We start from the raw sequence: 20,057 nt of genomic DNA, 5'->3' as shown, positions 1-20,057 counted from the left end.
CCTGGCCCTGCCTCGTCTGCAAGCACGATAACCGCCTCGACCACCTCCCCGTCCCTGCGGCCGCCGCGGCCCGTCTGCTGAATGTAGTCCACTAGCCCGTACGGCTCTTCTGCGTGTAGAATCACGCTGATTCCGGGAATATCTACGCCTGTTCCGAGACCTGTCGTTGCCGTGATCCACCGGGACGCGCTGCTGCCGTTCACCCATGCCTCGAGTACCTCCTCTCGCGCCTGGGTCTCCATCCCGCTGTGGTAATACCCGCACCCGATCCGCTCCGCCAGCTTCTGGCTATCCTTCTTCGACCGGCAGTACACTACCCCCTTCCTATCGCCGTTAAGCGACCCGGAGCTCTTCCTCTCCTCGACCAGTCGTACGACCTCCTCCTGCACCGCGTTTCCAACCTTCCGGCCTCTTCCTAGTCCGGCCCTACTTGGGACCGTAGTAACGGCGTACCGGATGTTCTTCTTCGTTGTCCGTGCCCGTATAATCTCGGCGTCTTCCGCAATCATCTGCTGCCGGAACCAGCCCTCTAGCTTCACCGGGAGCGTAGCTGTAAGCAAGATTACCGGACAGTCGTACCGGTACAGCCCCTTCAGCTCCACGAGCCTCTTCCGGTAGCCGACGTCCATGATAATCGTGTGGCACTCGTCGATGAAGATCCGCCGTAGTAGCCTCCGGCTCCGTAGCGTGTCTGCGTAGTTGCAGAACTCGTGGTTGCTTGCCTGGTCGGCGCTGACTACGACTAGACTAGCCACGCGCACGAGCGAGTTAGCTTCCCGGCCCTCCTCCTCAGCCGACCTCCAGCGTACGCAGTCGATCCCGAACGAGCGTGCCCGCGCGACGAGATCGTCGATCAGCGCTACGAACGGAACGACGACGATACTAACGCCGCCGTTTAACCCTCGTACCGCCGGGACCATAAATAGTAGACTCTTGCCGCCGCCCGTCGGTAGTACGACGATGAGTACGGAGCCGCCTCGCATCTGTATGATCCGGACCATGGCCTGCTCCTGTTCTGCCGTCCTCCAGCGCGCACCGGCCCCAATAATCGATTCGAGCCCGTGCTGGACCCGGCGCCGGACCTCCCCGACGGCTTCTGGGAGCGTCTTCCTCTGCTTCGCCGGCTCTGGGCTCGACTCTATCGTCTCCTCCCTACCTGGGAGTTCGGCCTCCGTAGACTCTCGCTTCCGCTTCCTCGTCCGCTTCTGCGCCTGGTCCGGCGACTTGCCCTTACCCTGGCTATCCCAGCTCAGATACTGGTGCCAGAGCCGGCTGATCTCGCGGTAGTTGGCGATCATCTGCGGCTGTAGCTGCCCTGGGAACTGGATGTTGATCGCGTAGTGCGATCGTGCCATGGCACTGCTGTGTGTCGCCTGCAGATCCCAGATTACCTCCGTCCGGTCCCTCGGTCGTAGCTCGCCAGTAGCCTCGTCGAATTCCTCATCCTCGGGCCCGTATCCGTCATCGGCCGCGCCGACCTCGAGCTCCTTCTGCTGTACGATAAGCCCCTGAATCGTACGGCCTAGCTCGATCGCGAGATGGCGGTACGTCGAAGTACCTAGCTCGACGCCGAGATAGCCCGCCGTAGCTGCCCTAAGCTCCTTCGTAAGCACGTCCGTTCCCCAGCGGCCTTTCCGGCCGTCCTTCCATAGCCAGTGCCGCAGCGATTCCGACGGTTTTCGAGCCCGAATCGCATCGAGAAGCATCTCCTCGAACGGGACTAGCCAGACGAGATAGACGACAAGTAGCTGCCCGACCCGTTCCGGGAGAAAGCGTGCGACCTTTCGGCCGTAGCCCCGGATCGACTTGGCCTTATCTCGGTCCGTTACGAGCATTACCTGCCCGTCGAAGATATAGACGCTCCGGCTTAGCTGCTTCGTATCTAGATACCGCACGCTCGTGATCTCGGGCCCTCGGCCTGGCTGGCCTCCCCAGACGTGCGTTAGTACGAGTAGCTGGCTCTTCAGCGTTCCGATCTGGTTTAGCCACTTCTGCGACCGCTCCCGGTGGTACTGCTGCCGCTGGGACGACCAGAGCCTCTCCGAAACGAGCTCGGCAACGACGCGGGGCCCGGCTTGAAGCCAGCTGTTCTGCGGGTTTGAGATGAACGATTTCCCACCCCCTTCGTACATTACGCTGTCGTTGATTTTGCTAAGCTCGATCCGTCCTAGTAGTACCGCCGACTGGCCGTACAGAAGCCCGTCGAGCGCCGATTCGGCTGTTGAGACGAGCCCCTGGGCCATCCGCCGGAAGTTCTGGACCTCGATCCGGAAGCCGTGTAGCCGGAGCGCCTGCTTCCCGTCCTCCCAGATAATCCGTGCTGCCCCCCCTTCCTTCTGGCGGTAGCCCTTTCCGATCGTTAAGAACCGGGTTAGCGTACTGAACGGGCTGTACGAGCCGTCTGCGATCCACTGCCGATAGCCGTCCATAAATGCGTCGATATCCCTAGCCTGGAGCTGGCTACGCCCTTCGTCCTCCCCTTCGCCGGAGTCCGTAGTACTATCCTCTTCCTGGATCGGGACGTGCTCGAAGAAGTACTCTAGTAGTAGTACGCGGCTACACCACGCTAGACCCGCTAGTAGTGTTGTAAACTCGGCCGGCGGCCGAAATCGTGCTCGGACGGGGTCGATCGCGAGTACGGTAGTGAAGTGTAGTAGCGGGTTTACGTACGGTTGTACTAGTACCCGCTGCGTAAGCGACAGAACACAGAACGTGAAGACGGCCTCGTCTAGATATCCGTCGTCGCCGTCGCCCTCGCGATTCTCCTCCTCCTCGCCGCCGCCCCCTACCCGGGAGCTCTCCTCCTCCGTACTATCGAGAGCCTCTATAATAGCCTCGAGAGCGGCCCACTGCTGGTCGGTAAACTGGACCTGGTGCTTCCTCCTCGCCTCCGTACGGCCGAGCCGGAAGACCCGGACGCAGTAGCAGAGATAGCGCCGCCAGTAGCTCCGGTACTTCTCCATCGTATGCGCCTCCTGCTTAACGCGGAACGGCCGCGGCGACGGCCGGTTCGGGTCGCGGCTTGCTAGCCAGCAGAGCGTCTCCACGGGTACCTGGCCGATCCGCCGGCTACACCGCTCGATTACCCGGTTGAAGCTCTGGCCCAGCCGTACGAGCGTCGCCTCCGAAGCCTCCCTCTCTTTCCGGACGGACCAGCTTAGTTTAGCTAGCTCCTTCGTCGATAGACCTGGCTCGGCGGCGCGCCGTAGTTCCGCCATATCCTTGCCGGCCAGATGCGCCGCCCAGCCCATCTGGCTCACCCACGGCGACTCATAGTCGACGCCGGCCTCGTAGTCGATAATCCGGCCCCGCTCCGCCTCTTCGGCGGCCGCTTTAGCCTCGTACGCCGCCATGTGGGCCTCCCAGACTTGACCTCCGCCGCCGCTGTCCGGCCCCGCTGCCGCCGATTTGACTGCCCGTAGCTGGCCGCCCTTAAGCTGGTGCCTCTGTCGGTAGTGGGTAACTACACCACCTACGGCCGCTGCGATTCCTGCCCTACATAGTGTGCAGACTAGTACGCGGCTTGCCCGATATAGATAGAGCTCTGGTGTTACTGCTGGCTCGGTCGTTGCTGTAGCTCTCGCGTCCTCCTGCTGCTGCTGCTGCCGCTGCTGCGCGGCGCTGCCGTAATCGCTCTCGTAGTCGCCTCCCTGGCTGCTGCGGTCCATCGTGGAGTACTACCTGTCGTATGCGATTCTCTTCTCGGTACTACTTCTGATCTTCGACTCTTGCGTATATTCTTGGGAAGAGACCCTAAGCTAGTATTATAGTTCAATCGAAATGCGCGCGCGCGTCCGTTTCATTCTCCTCCTCCCTCTATCTCCTCTTACGCGCGTCCCCTCTCCCCTTTAGACTCCCCGGGCTCGCGCTGTTACGCGTACGCGCTTATCTCCTTTTTATTACCTATTACTTACCTTGTCCCCCTTTTCGCAGCAGTGCCTAGCCGTACACGCGTAGCTGAGCTGGGGGGGTTAAGGTTCGGACCCCTACTAGTTAGGGTTGGGTTAGCTAGGGGTTAGCACATTTACGCTGGCCGGAATGAACTCAGGGTACCGGAATGAACTTAATAGCCCGTACCCTTCCGGGCCGGGAATGACCTACCTCCGCCGCCGAACTACTACCGCCGCTAAACTACTATACCTCTGCCGAACTACTACCGCCGCCGAACTGCTACCGCCGCCGCCGCCGACCTACCTGCCGACCTCTGCCAGCCTGCCACGGCCAGACCCTATATATCCAAATAAGCAGCCAGTCTCTTAAGAACAAACAGGCCCGGTGGTCAAGCGGTAAGACGTCGCTAGCAATTGCTAAGCGGAATCCCTGGTTCAACTCCGGGCCGGATTACTGCGCCTACTTGAGAATCTCTTCGTCTCGTAGAGATTCTCAAGTGGGTAGCTCTTTTTGCCGGCACCCCTTCCTCCGCTTCGGAGGTATTTTCGCTATGTTAACTACCTGCCGACCTGCTACCGGCTCCGACGAACTGCCACTACTCCGCCGACCTGCTACCGCTGCCGCCGTACTACCTGCTGACCTGCCTGCCGGCCTGCCTGCCGACCAGCCTGCCGACCTGCCTGCCGACCTGCCTGCCTGCCTGAGCCTTATATATCCAAATAAGCGACTGACTATTCAACAAACAGCCAGAGAGCCTCGCTGGTCTAGCGGTCATGACGTCACTGCTATATAGCTCTCCATTCCCACGTCGGCCGCAGGAATAAGGGTCCCTGACCTGAGCTTGTGGAGCCATCCGACCCGGACGCTCGAGCTAGTCACAGTTGAAGAGCTAGGTTCGACTCCTAGGCGTGGCATTTTTTTGGCCCTCCTCTCTCTGCCTCTCTCTTTTGCGCGCGCCTCCTGCCTGCCTGCTTGCTCTGGCAGTCTGACGCGCCTCCCTCGTCGTCGTGCGGCCTGTGCATGTACGCATATGAGGGCGCCACTGGGCCCCACAGGTTCGGACCCCTGCTAGTTGGGGTTGGGCTTGGGGTTGGGTTAGCTGTGGGTTAGCCCATTTTTCGCTGGCCGGAATGAACTCAATCTGGGGTTAGTTGGGGTACCGGAATGGGCTCAATGGCCCGTGCCCCCGGCCCCCTGTCCCACCAGGAATCGCCGAAAGTGAGGCCAACCCGGCCGGGAATGATGGTCAGGTTCGGACCCCTACTAGTTAGGGGACCGATAAGACCCGGGACGGGTACGGTACTAATAGTCATGCATATCTATATGACTATTATCCCGCTAAGCGCGACGGTCACCTCTTACGACATAACCGTCACGCAAGGAACGATAACCACATAAGGAACGATGAAGGACAAAGGATATATAGAAGCGAAGGATCCCCTAGATACACAGTTACTACCTTTGTACTTCAGCGATCAATCTAAGTATCAGTTTCACCCACACTTGAACTAGTTACTTAATTGCCGAGACTGATATCTCTTCTAAGAGACACGAACGACAACTCAGAGAGAGAACGACAGCAGAGTGTTAGTTGTTATTGCACAGGCTTTACCTATCTTGCGGAACAGCAACCCCAGCGCCCTGCCAGACGGCTGACCCCGGAGGCAGGATCGTAACACCTGATCACAGGAATCCTCACCTGCCCCAGCACAGTAGTGGCGTACTGAGAGGGGGGGGGCAAATTAACGAGGGACGAAGGGGCACGATATAGTAATTAACGCGACATGCAACGGGCATCCGTGTGAGAGACAAACGCGGAATACGCAGTTGATTCCGGTAACTTTCATTTGGAGCGACTATGAGATGCAGGGCTTCCTTCAGTTCCGGAGCCCGCCTCATTCCTATCTACATCGGCTCGCATCCCCGGACTTCCCCCGAGGCTTTAGCCGAGTGGAGCCTACCTTTACCCTACTCAACGGCCCCTACTTTACTCCACTTCCTGCAAACACTCCAATCATCTCGTGGCTCTCTTGTGGCGCACTGAAACTCTGACTCAGTCTGACCGTCTTTCTAGAGCAGCTCGTAGACGTCTACCACGACATGGTTTGGCTTCTCCGGCGGCCGCAAATCACCCACAAAACAGGTCTTATTAAGCCAGTCGTGTTTGCCGGGGGCGACCTCGAAGCGAGGCCACGTTTTGATATACCATGCACCACCTTGATCTGCACGGGGTGCTGCTGCTTGGTCGTCGCTGAAGATGTCGCTCACGGGGGCTGTCGCGGCGCGGCCGAACCCTTCATTGGTGATGTTTACCAGCGTGCCATCCTCGAGTTTGATGCTGTACTTTGCATGTAGGTGGATAACGCCATCCGAGCGTACTACGCTCCAGTCGCCGCCTCCGTTTAAGATCTCGCCCACGACACGTCCGTCGCTATCCTCAATTACACCTCCAGTGATGGGAATGAAACGACGATCTCCATTGAATGTTGTGCCGAATTCCAACGGTGGTAACAGGTCTATGCGAAGGGTGAAGACTTGCTTTAATGCTTGAGGCATGGTCCTGGCGGCCGAGAGTGTATGTAGACGAATTGCAGGCAAAGAGTTCAAGTAGTGGCTCGGTACAGAGGCAAGAGGGCTTTGTGATGACCTGCGTGTTGGCTTTTAATCAAGTGAAAATGAACGAGGCTGGGAATGTGAGGGTGACCAGTAACACTATTGAGCGGCCCATGCGAGCAATCATATCAACATTGCTGGTCCCCGTAACATGCCATTTCAAGACGACGGGCGAAGCATCGTTACCGATGTCCTAAGCCGAATACCGCGGGCCGTAGAGCCATCGGCAAAGTGGACGGCAGATGTATGGGTACTCGGTGCTCTGGCGAGTCCGATGCCCCGAGTGTGACGGCCAGACCAACAGGGGACGACTGCTTGGGGCGCAAGGAGCATGAACAAGTCAGGCCGCAGGACCGGGCCAGGGATAAGGGCCGGTTATAGGGCAGGTTAGTTATAGGTCTCTTATATAAGTACGCGATAACGATAAGGCGCGAGTACCGCACCTATGGTTATATATATCTATATAACCGTTACAACGCTAAGCCTAACTGTAAGTACGGAGCCCTGTAACCACTCTGCCAATGACCTCAAAAGATCTAGCAGTACGCTGCACGGCGTACTCAGGGCTTCCAGTACCTTATATAGGACTTATAAGGCATCCAGCCTTACATTACAGAAATACCATTAAATTAATTACAGCTATGCTTTTTGGTAGTGCTGCGCAATCTTAAAGTATAGGTGTCATTTTCACGATGGGGGGGCTAATTCAGGGGGTGGGCCATTACCCCCTCGCCCCCTCTAGGTACTGATGGCCCATGCCACGTGCTCCACTACTAATGACTCGGGGGTTTTCCAACCCCGCATCGGCCCTTGCCGTCCGGTACCACCGAGTCCCGTTCCCCGTCCGCCGTCCGCGGCGAATCCCCAAAGTTCTCCTCTCCGAGGGCATGTTATACCGCCCATATTGTAGAAGCCTTCCCTTTCACTGCCGAGCTGTTAGTTGCCACCTCGGTTACATCTTTGGTCCCCTCCACTCCGCATAGCCAAATCTTGGTCAGCGCCACATTCAAGCGCAAAGACTGCAAGCATTGTCTCGACTCGTCACTCATGGGTGCTACAGTATGTCTCATGGCATGCCAGCTGCCTCTCCCTAGGCTGCTACATGCCCACGTTCGAGGCCGTCACTGGACGGTCAGGTCTGGCTGCTGCCAAGTCTGCGCTCAAGGCCATCAGCTCCTCGTGGGTCCACACGCCACCGGCAAGGAGATGTGCCCTCTACGCGGCGCGCATATTTCACCTCGTGCTATACAGGAGATTTGTAGATGGCGTGAAGCCGCCTACAATGCTGGCGCTGTTCCAAGCCTCGCTCGTCCTTGGATTGTACATATTCTCCATGCCTGAATCGAGCACCGACGACGAGGTCTTTGCCCTCATGGGTGAGAACATTGATTGAACGGCGCTGGGCGCTGTTGGGCTGTCTTCAGCCGTCACAACTGAGTCGGCAACACCAGTCGCGAGGTTTGTGCTGAACGGCGGTCGTATTAGCTTCCATTACAGGACTGTCACTGGCGGTTATGTACAGGCGCGGGAATGCTGGTTGCATTTTGTGTATTTGATGCTCAGTTTGGACGGTGGAACACTAACTTAGGACTTTCTCGTTTATCTTGCAGGTGATGGCTGATAGCCTTGTGGTCTTGGATTGAGTTTATGACAATGATTCAAGACAACCACTGGTAGCATAATCACCGGATCGATGAAACTTCATGTGATAATTTCGTAGCTTATTGTCCTGGATGATGGTATCGGTAAGGCAGGCTGAGAGGTCCATTACTAGCTTGTGATCGCGATGTAACACACAAGGAGTGGGGTGCTAGTCTGGGCCGATTGAAGGCAGATGACAATCGGATAGGGCGGGAAAAGCAGATCTCTGAGTAATGGGGACACGCACGTCACGACACCTGAACATAGTGTGCAACGGTAGTCCGCTCCATCAATTGCCAGTCAGCCACAATGATAACTGCACAGGACTATCGTATTGTTCTTTCCTCGGGCAGCCACCCTACCCAAGATTTCCGACTATCCCCATCTGAATAGTCGGAAATCTTTCATAGTCCAGTCTAGCCGCTATGAGCGTATTGCCTCGCGGTAGTGTTGAGTAAAGTCGTACTGCATAGAAAGGTCCCCCTGTGACATATCAGTGATACGACTCCGCAACGTTCGCAGAAACTGGTGTGTACTCACCCTCGCAAGAGCGTAGTTGAAGGCCCTGTCTGTTTCTGCCTTCCTGGCGAGCTCGAAGATAGGGTCTGTTGCAATCGTCTCTTCGACATTTTCCGTGAAGAGGCGCCTGATGTTTGCGGCGGATGTGGGATCGATAATGGCCAGGTATTTCTCCCGACGCTTGGCAGAGTAGATGTCTAGGATGGTGTCGTCGGCAAGACCCTTGTGGATTCCGCTGAGACAATCATACAAGCCGCCCGCGTCATCGATGCCACCTGGGAGACCGAGGCCGCCACTGTCAAGCTTGTCAACATATACAGCGAGGTGGCAGTGGCACAAAGGATCATGTGTAAGACATAGTTACAATGGACTGCAGAGATGAGCGGCATCTCCAACAAGTAAAAAGCGACCGACACGGAACTTCGTAGCACAGCGCTGATGAACTCTGTAGGGGCTCAGGCTGACGAACTTGTATTGATCTGGCTCGGGGTGGCCAGGAAGGATCTCCTTGTAGCGCATCGGCAAGCGCTTCTCGTACTCTTCCTTTGCGAGGCCGGGTGTGTCGCTATATGTTACACGCCACAAGCCATCCTTGGTGATTCTAGCCGCTAGGAATCCGTTTGTAGGATGCATAGTGAAATTGGCGTCATCCCAGTCGTACTTATCAAAATCATAGTAGACCTGTTATATGTGAGCTTGATGTTGTCTGGCAAGGAAGGTGAGAGCCACCGGTAAAGACACTTACGTTGGTGGAAATGAGCTGCTTGTCCCACGTCATGCCTGGGAAGCCGTCTTTCCCGAGGAGCGTGCGACGGATGGTGCTCTTGCCTCCGTCGCAGCCAACGATGTTGTCAGCCTCGAGCCGCTCATGCCCGTCCACCCCGATCTGAACATCAACCCAGGCCTTGCCCTCATCTTGACCTAGCCCTGTGACCAGGTGTTGGAACGTGACAGGTACGCCACTCGCTGTGGCTCGATCATACAAAATCTCGATCACCCGACCAAGGCCCATCATAGCCGGTCGGATAACGTCAGACTCAGGTACGTCATGCATGGAGAGTTTACAAGCCCTTTTGCTGTCGGGCGTGCGCCAGCTGTAACTGGTGGGCGAATAGCCCTCAGTCCTGATCTGCTCGAAGACTCCGGCTCTCTCGAGCTCGACAGTCGCCGAGGGGCCATAAAGAATTGCCCTAGGCTGGTCGTCGAGCTTGTCAGCGCCGTCAAGGACGGTGACATCAATGCCATCCTTCTGAAGCAGTATTGCGAGCAGGAGGCCACAAGGACCTGCGCCGACGATGATGACCTATCAAGGGTGCAGAGCGCAAATGTCAGCGCAAACTGTATTCTAGTACGGAGATTTCGATGTTGGCGCAAGCACAAGGCAACAACATAAAGGCCCACGCACTTTCATTTTGGCTGCGGTTCAGGAAATTCGAAGTGGTTGTTCTTATCTTATCTCGTGCGCCAAGACATTGAATCTTCTCTTGCACTCTTGTAACGGCAAGATCGCTGGGGCTCGAAGTGTTGTGTTGCTGCTTGGGCTGGCTCGATAGAAAGTCCATCAAGTCAGGGCGAGTGCTGCCTTGTGGGTTGTGGGCTTTAACAGCAGCTGATCCCCCTGGTCTGCCTGTGCTCCAGGCATGCTGGAGGGCATATCCCTGTCTCGGAGTTGAAGCACAACCCGAACTGCGCAAGTGCTGTAGACGTACTTACCCTGAGGGAGTATTCACGGATTTGCCGGAGCTTAACACGATCGGCGGGAAATAGGGACACAATGCCCGGCCCCGAGAGTTCACGGGGAACACATTGGGGCAACAGCGGCACCGGCGGCCGGGACGCGCGGCATTGTCGGCCCCGTCGTCGTCTGGTGCAGACCCTTTTGCGTGGCTCATTCTGGCGACTTGTCGAGCAGGGACGACGCAAGGGTTGCTGGGGCTCAGTGGGCACGCCTCCTACCCCGCATCTTAACCGTGCCCACCATTAATTAAACCTTGCCGGGGCTCGCGGGTGCGGGGTTCCATGGGGATTGACAGCCCGGCAGGTTAGGACGGCAGCTTGCCTCGTGCCCTCTCGGCCCCTTGAAGAGGCAAGGCGCAACGATGACCTTCATTTGCGTATCTCATCGACTCCAGAGCAAGGGTTTTGACACGAAACTCGTCGACGATGCGACTTTTGAAAGCGGCATGCATGAAGCAGGTTGCGATGAGCCGAGCTGCATCAATCGCAGTCCAAGTGTTGTTAGATAGGAATAGGAACAAGTAAAGTACACAACCGATTCATCATCTCCTCTTCCGCCCCAGGGAACCTCAAGAACATCCCCCCCCCCAACCCGCGGATCGGCGCCGTTGCCGCATCAATGTGAAAAGGGCCGCATCCGGAACTGCTCCTTCTCCTCAGGCTTGCCCTCGATCGGGGGGTCCACGGCTTGGGGCTCAATGTACCACGCCGGGTCGCCGTCCAGCTGCGTCTGGCTCCAGCCGTTGCCCAGCCACCGCAGCGAGTTGCCCGCCGGCTCAATCGGCTCCAGGTGGTAGTCCTCCCACCGGGGGGCCCGTAGCGCCTCGATGCAGTGCAGCGTCGACCCGGGCCACAGCGTGAAGATGTGCCCGCCTTTCTTGCCGCCGCGGTACCACGATGAGCAGTCGTCGACGTAGACGGTCCGCTTAAAGTACTCGTCTACGAAGGCGCTGAAGTCGGCCACGCGCTCCGCCTTAACCTCGATGCTCGCGTAGTCCTCCTTCTGGGCCTTGTGCATCGCCTTTATCGCGTAGTCGGCCGTTTGCTGCAGCACGATGGTCAGGCTGCCCGTCCCGACGCCCGAGTTTGGCCCTCCGACCATGAAGAAGTTGGGGAAGCCGTCGACGGCCATGGACAGGTAAGACTCGATGCGCGGGCTCCAACGCTGCCCCAGCGTCTGCCCACCACGTCCGACCACCTCGAATGTCGGCGGCGCGCTGACCCGGAAGCCTGTGGCGCATATGATGGTGTCGAGTTCGACGGCGTCGCCCGAGTCGAGCGTGATGCCCTTCTCGGTAACGCGCGAGATGCTCTGGGTCAGCACCTTTACGTTTTCCTTCTGCAGCGCCTCGAGGTAGCCTGGGCCGGGCGTCAGCCGCCGACACCCCGGCGCGAAACTGGGATCATGGCCGCAAAGAGGTCCGGCCTCTTCTCGAGCCGTCGCTGCATCTCATCTGTAAAAATGGCCTGAGACTTAAGTTGCATCTCGGAACCACGGATCGTGATCGGGTGCACCATATTCGTGTCCGTCTCGAACACCTTGCGCACCTTGAAGTACTCGTCTGGGTGTTGGGCTAAACGCTCTTGGTGCTTCCTCGAGACTGGACCGTGTCAAAATCTATAAGCACGTGCGCAAGAAATGCTCACCCGGACTTGGAGAGTCGGTTGATCCCTCCGTGGCGGTGGAAAAAACAAAAGGTTCCGTGTCCATTGCACGGCTATATACTCACATGTTGTGTCCTCCGGATTCAGCCCCAGCTTGGCCATGGCCGCGTCGCCGTAGCTCATCGAGATCCAAGTAGGCGATCTGGTAAAGCACCAAATCTTCGTTCCCTCCAGTTTCTGGACCTGGGGCACAATCTGGATCGCGCTGGAGGCGTTGCCAATGACGCCGACGCGTTTGTTTCTGAGGTCGGCGCTTTGCAGAGGCAATTATTCAGTAGAGCGAAAATAGAAACCGAGCTTCTAGCTGCCGGAAAGGGAGGAAGCGTACCTTTCATTCTAGCCTGCGGAGTGCATCGTTTCGCCCTTGAAGTCCCGCAAGCCCTCAATGTCGGGCCATGAGATATCGTTCAATCCTCCTCGCGCCGAGATCAGGAAATTGGCATCTTGGCTGAAAGCATTCCCCGTCGTCAAGTCTCGGCCGGTGACGGTCCTGTACACAAGGCGGGAACGCAGTCAGCCGCCTTCAATCTTGTCTTGAACCTCACAGCTCTCCTGTCGATTCTGTAGCGGAGCGGGCCATGTAGTCTTTACCATGTCTTCGACTCATCGTTCCAGACGCATCGCTCCACATCGTGTGATGTCTTGATGAACCGTGAGGCACCGAACCTATCGGCAACATCCTTCAAGTAGGCGCGGATTTCAGATCCAGGGGCGTATAAGCTGGACCAGTATGGATTTGGGGCGTAGGAGTACTGATAAGAATAGGCTGAAAGGGTGAGTCAACCTGGTACTCGAATCACACGGTTTCTCTCATGCGTTCAGTCCGGTAAATACCGTCGTCTGCCCGGCGGGGACTCCGGCCATGTCCACCTGGGACCCCAGGTGCGCCATCATCAACGGGTTTCTATACGCCTTTTGGGAGCGCCTGGACAACAAGAAGCTCATGTACGTTCACGCAGAGCTAAAGGCTGACGGGGTCAGTCTTTCGTGGTCGGCGCCAGCCGATCTCCCGGGCAATATCATGATCCAAGACGTTGACGGTCTTCTCCTGTGGGGTTTCGATGTGTGCACGAGTCCCTTGCCCTGGGCACCGTCGGAGTGATTTAGTTGTCGGGTTGCTTACGGTTCACTTTCTTTTCGCCAGAAGAACAGGGGTCGGGCCAGTCCAGAAATATTTGGTGCTGCCTTTTGTCTGTCCTTTCCTCGTCTTGATACTGAGATCAGCTTGAATATTATGCAAAGAATAAAGCCCCTTTCCAGATTGAAAACTGCCCATGGGATGGTGCCACTCCAGTTTTAGGCAAGCCTAAGGGCGATCGAACTCTGATCTGCTTACTATAGAGCATTCTCCATACGTAATACTACGATCGTTCTAAAAGCTAACGCGCTGCGTACCTGAATTATCTGGTTCAGTGCCGGCACAAACTACCTACTAGGCTAATCTCAAAGCTCCTCTGGACCAAAAACAAAAGCACCGGACTTTGAAGACCTTTGGCAGCGCAGCTAAGATAACTGACTATTGATGGTTATCTCGGGGGATGGATGTACCGAGTGCAGATTTACCGTGAGCCTTTCCTTCAGCGGACGCGCCCATGGAGCTGTCGCGATTCGAGGCCCGAGGGCTTTGATCTTGTTGTTCTTCCCTTTCTTCTACAGATGGTCACCGACTTCAACGTTATTATTTTGTAAACGCACTCTACAGTTGCCCATTTTGAATCTTGTATATTTTTTCAATCACTTTGGCAGTGGAGCAATGATGGCTCCACAATCGGAATATATCATGGCTCGATAACACCACCATCCTGTTAATGAGATACGACTCAGCTTCCACACTCCTCCTGCAGCACTTGATCTTTCTAGCGTCGTCTGCCAGCTATTCCTTTTTATGTTTCTAAAAGATAGAAATGAATTTGTGTATTATGAATCAAAGGTAAAACGCCGTGCCGCATACCAGGGGGTCCTGTAGGTCGCCGCCCCCAAATCGGAAAATCGTATTATCCGAACAACCGCACTTTATGTAGCCCGTAGATATAAGGTCAAGCACGTTCGCAGGATCCAACCGTCCCGTATACGTCACTCGTTGCCCACGACGTCCATTTCCCCAGCAGGACGAATAATTCGCAGCACTCAGCATAGCCATCGGGGTGACACCACCTCGTCCTGTAAAGATCAACCATAGGCCATCATCCACTGTGACCATGGAGTACATCCCTGCGGTCTTCAAGGCCGTCAGCGTCACCTTCTCCGGCCTGGCAATGTGGATCGGCGCGAACGGCGTGTTCCGACCGACATCTTTCGCAGCAGGCTTCGGGATCCCAATTGACAACACTGGAAAAGCTCCGCGTGGCGGCGACAGAACACAGCACCAGTCCGCAACCAGCGAACCCACGACTCGGGCATACGTCAGACTGATGGGTATAAGAGAGCTCGCGACGGGCGTCATCCTCGCGCTCTTTGCGCGGCAGGGCAAGTGGGACGAGATGGCCACGATCCTGGTAACGATAGGCGTCCTGGTGGCGGGCACCGATGGGCTCTTCCTCGCCAGGGTCGCGGGCCGGACGGATCTGGGTGTGTTTCACGCCTTGCCTGGGGGAATGATTGCGTTGCTAAGCGGGCTGTTTCTTTGGCAGCGGACGTGAGAAGAAGTGATAGACATAATTACACAGTAAGACTTGGACTTAAGGGAGGTGGAACGGGGCTTACGGACGACAAAGACGACTTATCCTTGGGGCTCGTCACTGAAGCAGCTCGAGTCCGTTAAAACTTCGAATGTAGCTGAACTCTCATTGACCCAGCTCGAAGCCATTCTGTTAGGCACCTTTGCTTTTCTAGACCAGATTGCTTGGCAGTTACCAAGACCCTAGGGTAGCCAATAAGTATAAGCGATATGCACCTTTCTAGCAGGGTGGCCAAGCATTCTTTACGAGCGTTTGCTCCCTGCTTCAGACCCGGCCCAATCACGCCCTACTCTAGCTCGCAGCGATAAGCGGAACTATAGATATCTAACATGGAGCCGATCACTATGACGTACGTGATACTTCCGTTATATCTCATCGACCCTGAGGAACCAAAGCGTTCCTTTACGAGATAGACCCTGACTACACTCTTGTATCTCACTTCTCCCACCAAACTCGATCTCAATACTCGATAAAACAAGACCAATGCCGGCCAAAGTACGTGCGGAACATGGGTTCGGGAGCAGACATGATGCATAGCACAGAGGCGAGGTCCGTTACGCACATGGTGAGGCATGGAGGGTCGGCCGCGTCGAGTTTGATGCTTCTAGTGGTCGCTTGATAGAGATGGCGCGATATTGTAGGATTGTATAAGATCAGTGTTCGGAGCTTTCTCCTCTCCAACTACGCGTAGGCAGCTAGTCCTCAGTGCTATAATCATTGACTGTAAATGGTAGCCATTACCCCTACTCTATGTAATGGAACCGTGCTTTTGGCAAACCTAGGACCTTATTCGGCCCTATTAGGGGTAGATACATGCTGACCTGCACACTCTCGGAATAATGACGAATAGACTTCTGCGCACGCTGGTTTATGGCTCTCCCTGCAACAAAATCCTGACACGCGTCCATGTCGGAACACTCGTTCGACTATGGACGACTCTCACACGGTAGTTCGAAGCTAAACAACCGATCTCATGCTGAGACGAGCGCCTGAGGGCAGGGATGTCGAGCATCCTCATGCACAATACCTCGGCTGGCCGGCAATTGGCACAGCTCGAGGCCTGGACCAGCCAGCCGCGAGTGGGCTGATTTTCGCAAGCAGAGACCGTCACAACCCGTGCTCAGCACCCGAACTCACTTGCCTTCCCTTGCCAATTACCACCAAGAAAGCTTACTGCAATCCGGGGAACGGCTGCCGCCGATCTCATTGGAGGCTTAGTGGGGGACAGGGTTCTCCTCATCGAGGCCCTGGTCGCTCTGGAACCTTATCAAGTCTAGACCAGGGCTGGCACGCCACGAGGTCCTCCCCGGCAATCAGGTCGATGGCAATTGCGGAGTGCAACTGCCGACCGTCTACGACCCCGGATCAGGAACTGGGCTTATACAAAGGACTCTGCATACCACCAGCCTCACGAGTCCTGATAGGATCATCATTCGAGCACGCTTAATTCGATTCCACCCTCAACTGCATTCACAGAGGACTCTCGCTGCACCGGAGCTCATCCATCTGAGCCCAATCATGGCGGTCGTCTCCGAGCCTTCCAACCTCGAGAACGGTCACGACTCTGACGAGAAGCCTCAGCTCACCGTACAGGATACCAACGGCTACATTGCGGATGCCAGCGCCGACAATCGTGGCAACCTCAAGACGGCCAAGGACGGCCACACGGTGCTCATCCCGCAGCCCTCAGACGACCCGAACGACCCGCTGAACTGGGGCACTGTCAAGAAACATGTCGTTCTCCTCACCGTCAGTCTTGCGGCCTCCCTCCCCGACTTTGGAAGTGCTGTCGGCGCCGTGACGTTGCTTCCGCAGGCAGCGTAAGTCAACACCAATTCCGGACCTCGCCCTCCCTCGTTACTGACTGCCCACCGTCTTTAAAGGCAGTGGAACATGAGCCCGGACACCGTCAACCACTCGCAGGCCGGCAACGTCTTTATGCTCGGCGTCGGCGGCATCGCCACCGTCATCTTGTCCGCCTGGGCGGGCCGGCTCCCCGTGCTGTTCTGGTTTGTCGTCATGGCGACTGCGACGGCAGCGTGGTGCGCCGCGGCGACAACGTTTGAGTCCTTCATGGCCGCGCGCATCCTCAACGGCTTCTTCGCCACGGTGGCCCAGGCGGGCGGCATGATGTTCATCTTTGACATGTTCTTCTTCCACGAGCGTGCCAGGAAGATCAACATCTGGGTCGCCTTTGTCATCTTGTCTCCGTACCTGGGTCCGCTGATCGCGGCTTTCATCATTTCAACTGAGCCCTGGCCGGTCGCGTTCTGGGTGTACTTTGCCATAGTGAGCACAATCCACAGCAGCCTCAAGCAACACGATGAAACTGTTGCACAAAAATGCTGACTCCCCGCCTCCTCCAGTGCGCCATCGCCCTCATCTCGACTGCCCTCTTCGTCTCCGAGACGTACTACGACCGCCGCATCCCCATCGCCGACCAACCCCCGCCCGCCTCGCGCATCGCCCAGGTCGTCGGCATCGCGCAGTACCGCACCCGGCACCAGCGCACCACCATCACCGAGGCTCTCAAGCGCTCGGCCCTGACCATCACCCGGCCCACCATGATCCTGTGCTGCCTGTACGCGATGCTCACCTTCGCCTGGGTCATCGGGATCAACACCACGCTCTCCGTCTTCCTCACCCCGCTCTACGGCTTCGGTTTCCGGCAGATCGGCTTCTTCTACTTCGCGCCCATCGTAGCCGCGATCCTGGGCGAGATCGTGGGCCACTGGCTGCACGACGCGATCGCGGGGTGGTACATCAAGAAGCATGATGGGCACTTTGAGCCCGAGGTGCGTCTGATGGCGGTCTTTTTCAGCACGCCATTCATGGTCGCGGGTCTCGTAGGGTTGGGGTTCGCACTGGAGGAGGGGTATCACTACATGGTCACCGCCGTGTGCTGGGGGCTGTACGTGTTTGGCATCATGATCACGACGGTCGGGCTGAACGCGTATAACCTTGACTGCTACCCGAATGCTAGTGGCGAGGTGGCTGCGTGGCTGAACATGTCCAGAGGTAAATCGTTCCCTTTTTTCCTCATCCCCTTCAAATCCATCTCGAGAATGTCACAACAGGTGGATACAAGGGGGGAACAATCACTAACGCAAATCCTTTACGAAACAGTTGGCGCCGGCTTCATCATCAGCTACTTCCAGATCACCTGGGCCCAGGTGCAGGGCACCAAGATCAGCTTCGGGATCCAGGGCGCCATCGTCGCCGCGTCCTTCCTCATCATCCTCGTCGTGCTCATCTACGGCAAGCGCATCAGACAGAAGGCCGGACCGCTCAAGTTCTCGACGGTCTAAGGGCAGAAGGATGGCTTGTGTGCATCTCTAACGGGGAAGTGTATGCTTGGTGGAGCGGTTCCTAAGTACTTAGCTTTCCAATGCCACATGCGAAGCGGGAGATCGCGGTTTTGATTTGAACCCAGCGCAGTAATCAGAGAGGGCCTCCAGCAAACAGCGTCAAGTATCTGCCAGAGAGCTGTGGATTCAGTCGTCTATTAAGTATTTTGGTTCGATGGCAAAGCACTGGACATAATGTATGTGCACATGCAGCGTGGTCGGACGCCTTTCCTCCTAACGTGCACACCTGTTCGTGTTAATGCTAAGAGATGAGCACGTAGGTGTTTCAGCGTCACTGTCAGGTGCGAGCACATTTTTCTTCATCGTTGCCTCGTGTCACCACTTCCAGCAACGCTGCTGATTGTTCGGCACTCCTTCCCCATCCGACATGCCTACCAAAGTTCACATCCTCTGCACGGGCAACTCCTGCCGCAGCCACATGGCCGAGGGCATCCTCCGTGCCGCGGCCGGCGATCTAATCGAAGTGCACAGCGCAGGCTCCAAGCCAGCCGGCTTTGTCCACCCGAAGGCGATCCAGGTCCTCGAGGAGATCGGCATCGACATCAGCAAGCACACCTCCAAGCACCTCGACACCTTCCTGCGCGCGAGCGACCCAGTCACGACCGTCATCACCGTCTGCGGCAACGTTGACCAGGTCTTCCCGTTCTTCCCCGGCCAGGTCAGCTGTCACCACTGGGGCTTCGACGACCCTGCGCACGCCCAAGGAAGTGACGAGCAGGTGCTGGCAGAGTTTCGCCGCGTGCGAGACGAGATCCGCCGTGTGGTCGAGGCGTACGCAGCGGGGTTGCGGGACAGGAGCGCTGGCGAACAGAAGTAGCAGATGCTTGACGGAACAAGGCCAGTGGGAATTCCAGGCTATGATGCGCAGCTGCTGTGCTGCGCGGATAGAGAAGGGGTCATGGGCGACATTAGGATTGGCAACACGCTCCTAGAATATTCACAGGATATATATCATGCGAAGCAGACGCCCTTTCGCGGTGGTGGCTCGTTGCGTCTCTATACGTAGAAAACTTGGTACCCTCTTAGAGTAACGTAGATCCCGGTCAAGCGGGCCACCCGGTCGAGCGGGCCACTTTTCTCGCTCCTTCATACATACCCAGCCTTTATCCATTTTCTCTGCAAGCAATAATGGTACGACAATCAATTGAAAGCGACTTGCTTCTAGCGCTTAATGCGCTTCGATCTAATCCAAAATTGAGCCTTCGAAAGGCTACATTAGTCTATAACGTGCCTCGTACGATACTTCAAGAACGACACCGCGGCCGACCTGCGAAACGCGATGTCCGATCGCCTACCCAGAGATTAACCTCATACGAAGAGGAGAGCATCGTACGATACGTAATTGACCTAGATTCGCGATTATTTCTACCGCGACGTAAGGGCGGAAACGAGTTAGAATAGTGGTCGTATGAGGAGGCCCGAAACGCATACGCGACGATATAGCGTCTACGGCGAGCCCGGCTATAATACTCGTACGTGTTAGAAAGTTATATCTGCCTCTGAAGAAGAGGATTCCTCATAGTTTTAATTGATTTAAGGCGTTATGGTTGATTTCTCTTATACATTGTCGTACGAGCATCTGGATGGTGGGCGGGTCACTTGTGTGGGCGGGTTACTTGTGGATTACGTTATACGGATTATAATATATCCTGTAATCCAGGAACGTATCCCTATGGGGATCCGGTAAAGGGCAAAGGATATATAAGGATAGGAGGATCTCCTTATAGATAGTTATTACTGTCCTGGGGCGGATGAGGGTTCTCCTGATCGGGGACAAAACAGCCACCACGACCGAAGGGAGTTCACCGCTTGCCAGTTTCGGCGGTATTTCCGGCGAGGTTCACTCTGGCCCTGGGCAAGAGTGAGGGCATTCCCAGATAGGGGGCCAAACCAGATTTTCGAGGGGGGGGAGCCAGCCGCATTAACAGCGCCCTATTGACGCGAC

The 20,057-nt window shown here is 56.4% G+C and overlaps 7 protein-coding genes and 1 non-coding gene across 8 annotated transcripts; 5 read left to right on the top strand and 3 right to left on the bottom strand.

The window, feature by feature from the left end:
• The first annotated feature begins 4,269 nt into the window (after positions 1 to 4,269).
• Positions 4,270 to 4,344, top strand: B0I36DRAFT_t67. The gene has a single exon. It is a non-coding gene; the product is annotated as a tRNA-OTHER (tRNA).
• Positions 4,345 to 5,703: 1,359 nt separating this feature from the next.
• B0I36DRAFT_321986 (uncharacterized protein) lies at positions 5,704 to 6,836 on the bottom strand. Its single transcript, XM_046153791.1, has one exon. It carries the CDS (start codon positions 6,445 to 6,447, stop codon positions 5,962 to 5,964), a length of 486 nt encoding a protein of 161 aa, XP_046014583.1. The 5' UTR covers positions 6,448 to 6,836; the 3' UTR covers positions 5,704 to 5,961.
• Positions 6,837 to 7,551: 715 nt separating this feature from the next.
• B0I36DRAFT_362381 (uncharacterized protein) lies at positions 7,552 to 7,897 on the top strand (the record flags this gene model as incomplete). Its single annotated transcript, XM_046158650.1, has 2 exons — positions 7,552 to 7,563; positions 7,622 to 7,897. The coding sequence occupies 2 exons, from the start codon at positions 7,552 to 7,554 to the stop codon at positions 7,895 to 7,897; spliced, it is 288 nt and encodes a 95-aa protein (XP_046014582.1).
• A 309-nt stretch (positions 7,898 to 8,206) lies between these two features.
• B0I36DRAFT_111762 (uncharacterized protein) lies at positions 8,207 to 10,229 on the bottom strand. Its single transcript, XM_046147898.1, has 5 exons — positions 10,070 to 10,229; positions 9,410 to 9,967; positions 9,029 to 9,345; positions 8,686 to 8,959; positions 8,207 to 8,628 (listed from the first exon to the last, which is right to left on the bottom strand). The coding sequence occupies exons 1-5, from the start codon at positions 10,073 to 10,075 to the stop codon at positions 8,569 to 8,571; spliced, it is 1,215 nt and encodes a 404-aa protein (XP_046014581.1). The 5' UTR covers positions 10,076 to 10,229; the 3' UTR covers positions 8,207 to 8,568.
• A 788-nt stretch (positions 10,230 to 11,017) lies between these two features.
• On the bottom strand, positions 11,018 to 13,660 carry B0I36DRAFT_408469 (uncharacterized protein; the record flags this gene model as incomplete). The annotated part of the gene is made up of 5 exons (XM_046161869.1): positions 11,018 to 11,760; positions 11,787 to 12,002; positions 12,132 to 12,319; positions 12,658 to 12,832; positions 13,630 to 13,660. The coding sequence occupies 5 exons, from the start codon at positions 13,658 to 13,660 to the stop codon at positions 11,018 to 11,020; spliced, it is 1,353 nt and encodes a 450-aa protein (XP_046014580.1).
• A 604-nt stretch (positions 13,661 to 14,264) lies between these two features.
• On the top strand, positions 14,265 to 14,705 carry B0I36DRAFT_240893 (uncharacterized protein; the record flags this gene model as incomplete). Its single annotated transcript, XM_046149797.1, has 1 exon — positions 14,265 to 14,705. The coding sequence occupies one exon, from the start codon at positions 14,265 to 14,267 to the stop codon at positions 14,703 to 14,705; it is 441 nt and encodes a 146-aa protein (XP_046014579.1).
• Positions 14,706 to 16,262: 1,557 nt separating this feature from the next.
• Positions 16,263 to 18,367, top strand: B0I36DRAFT_288057 (major facilitator superfamily domain-containing protein; the record flags this gene model as incomplete). The annotated part of the gene is made up of 4 exons (XM_046151633.1): positions 16,263 to 16,564; positions 16,628 to 17,033; positions 17,111 to 17,762; positions 17,871 to 18,367. 4 exons carry the CDS (start codon positions 16,263 to 16,265, stop codon positions 18,050 to 18,052), a joined length of 1,542 nt encoding a protein of 513 aa, XP_046014578.1. The 3' UTR covers positions 18,053 to 18,367.
• A 3-nt stretch (positions 18,368 to 18,370) lies between these two features.
• B0I36DRAFT_408462 (protein tyrosine phosphatase) lies at positions 18,371 to 18,929 on the top strand (the record flags this gene model as incomplete). Its single annotated transcript, XM_046161868.1, has 1 exon — positions 18,371 to 18,929. Exon 1 carries the CDS (start codon positions 18,480 to 18,482, stop codon positions 18,927 to 18,929), a length of 450 nt encoding a protein of 149 aa, XP_046014577.1. The 5' UTR covers positions 18,371 to 18,479.
• Between the last annotated feature and the right edge of the window lie 1,128 nt (positions 18,930 to 20,057).

Source organism: Microdochium trichocladiopsis, assembly GCF_020744255.1.
Source record: "Microdochium trichocladiopsis strain MPI-CAGE-CH-0230 chromosome Unknown B0I36scaffold_4, whole genome shotgun sequence".
In the NCBI taxonomy this organism is placed as follows: domain Eukaryota; kingdom Fungi; phylum Ascomycota; class Sordariomycetes; order Xylariales; family Microdochiaceae; genus Microdochium; species Microdochium trichocladiopsis.
This window is presented reverse-complemented; position numbering and strand designations above follow the sequence as displayed.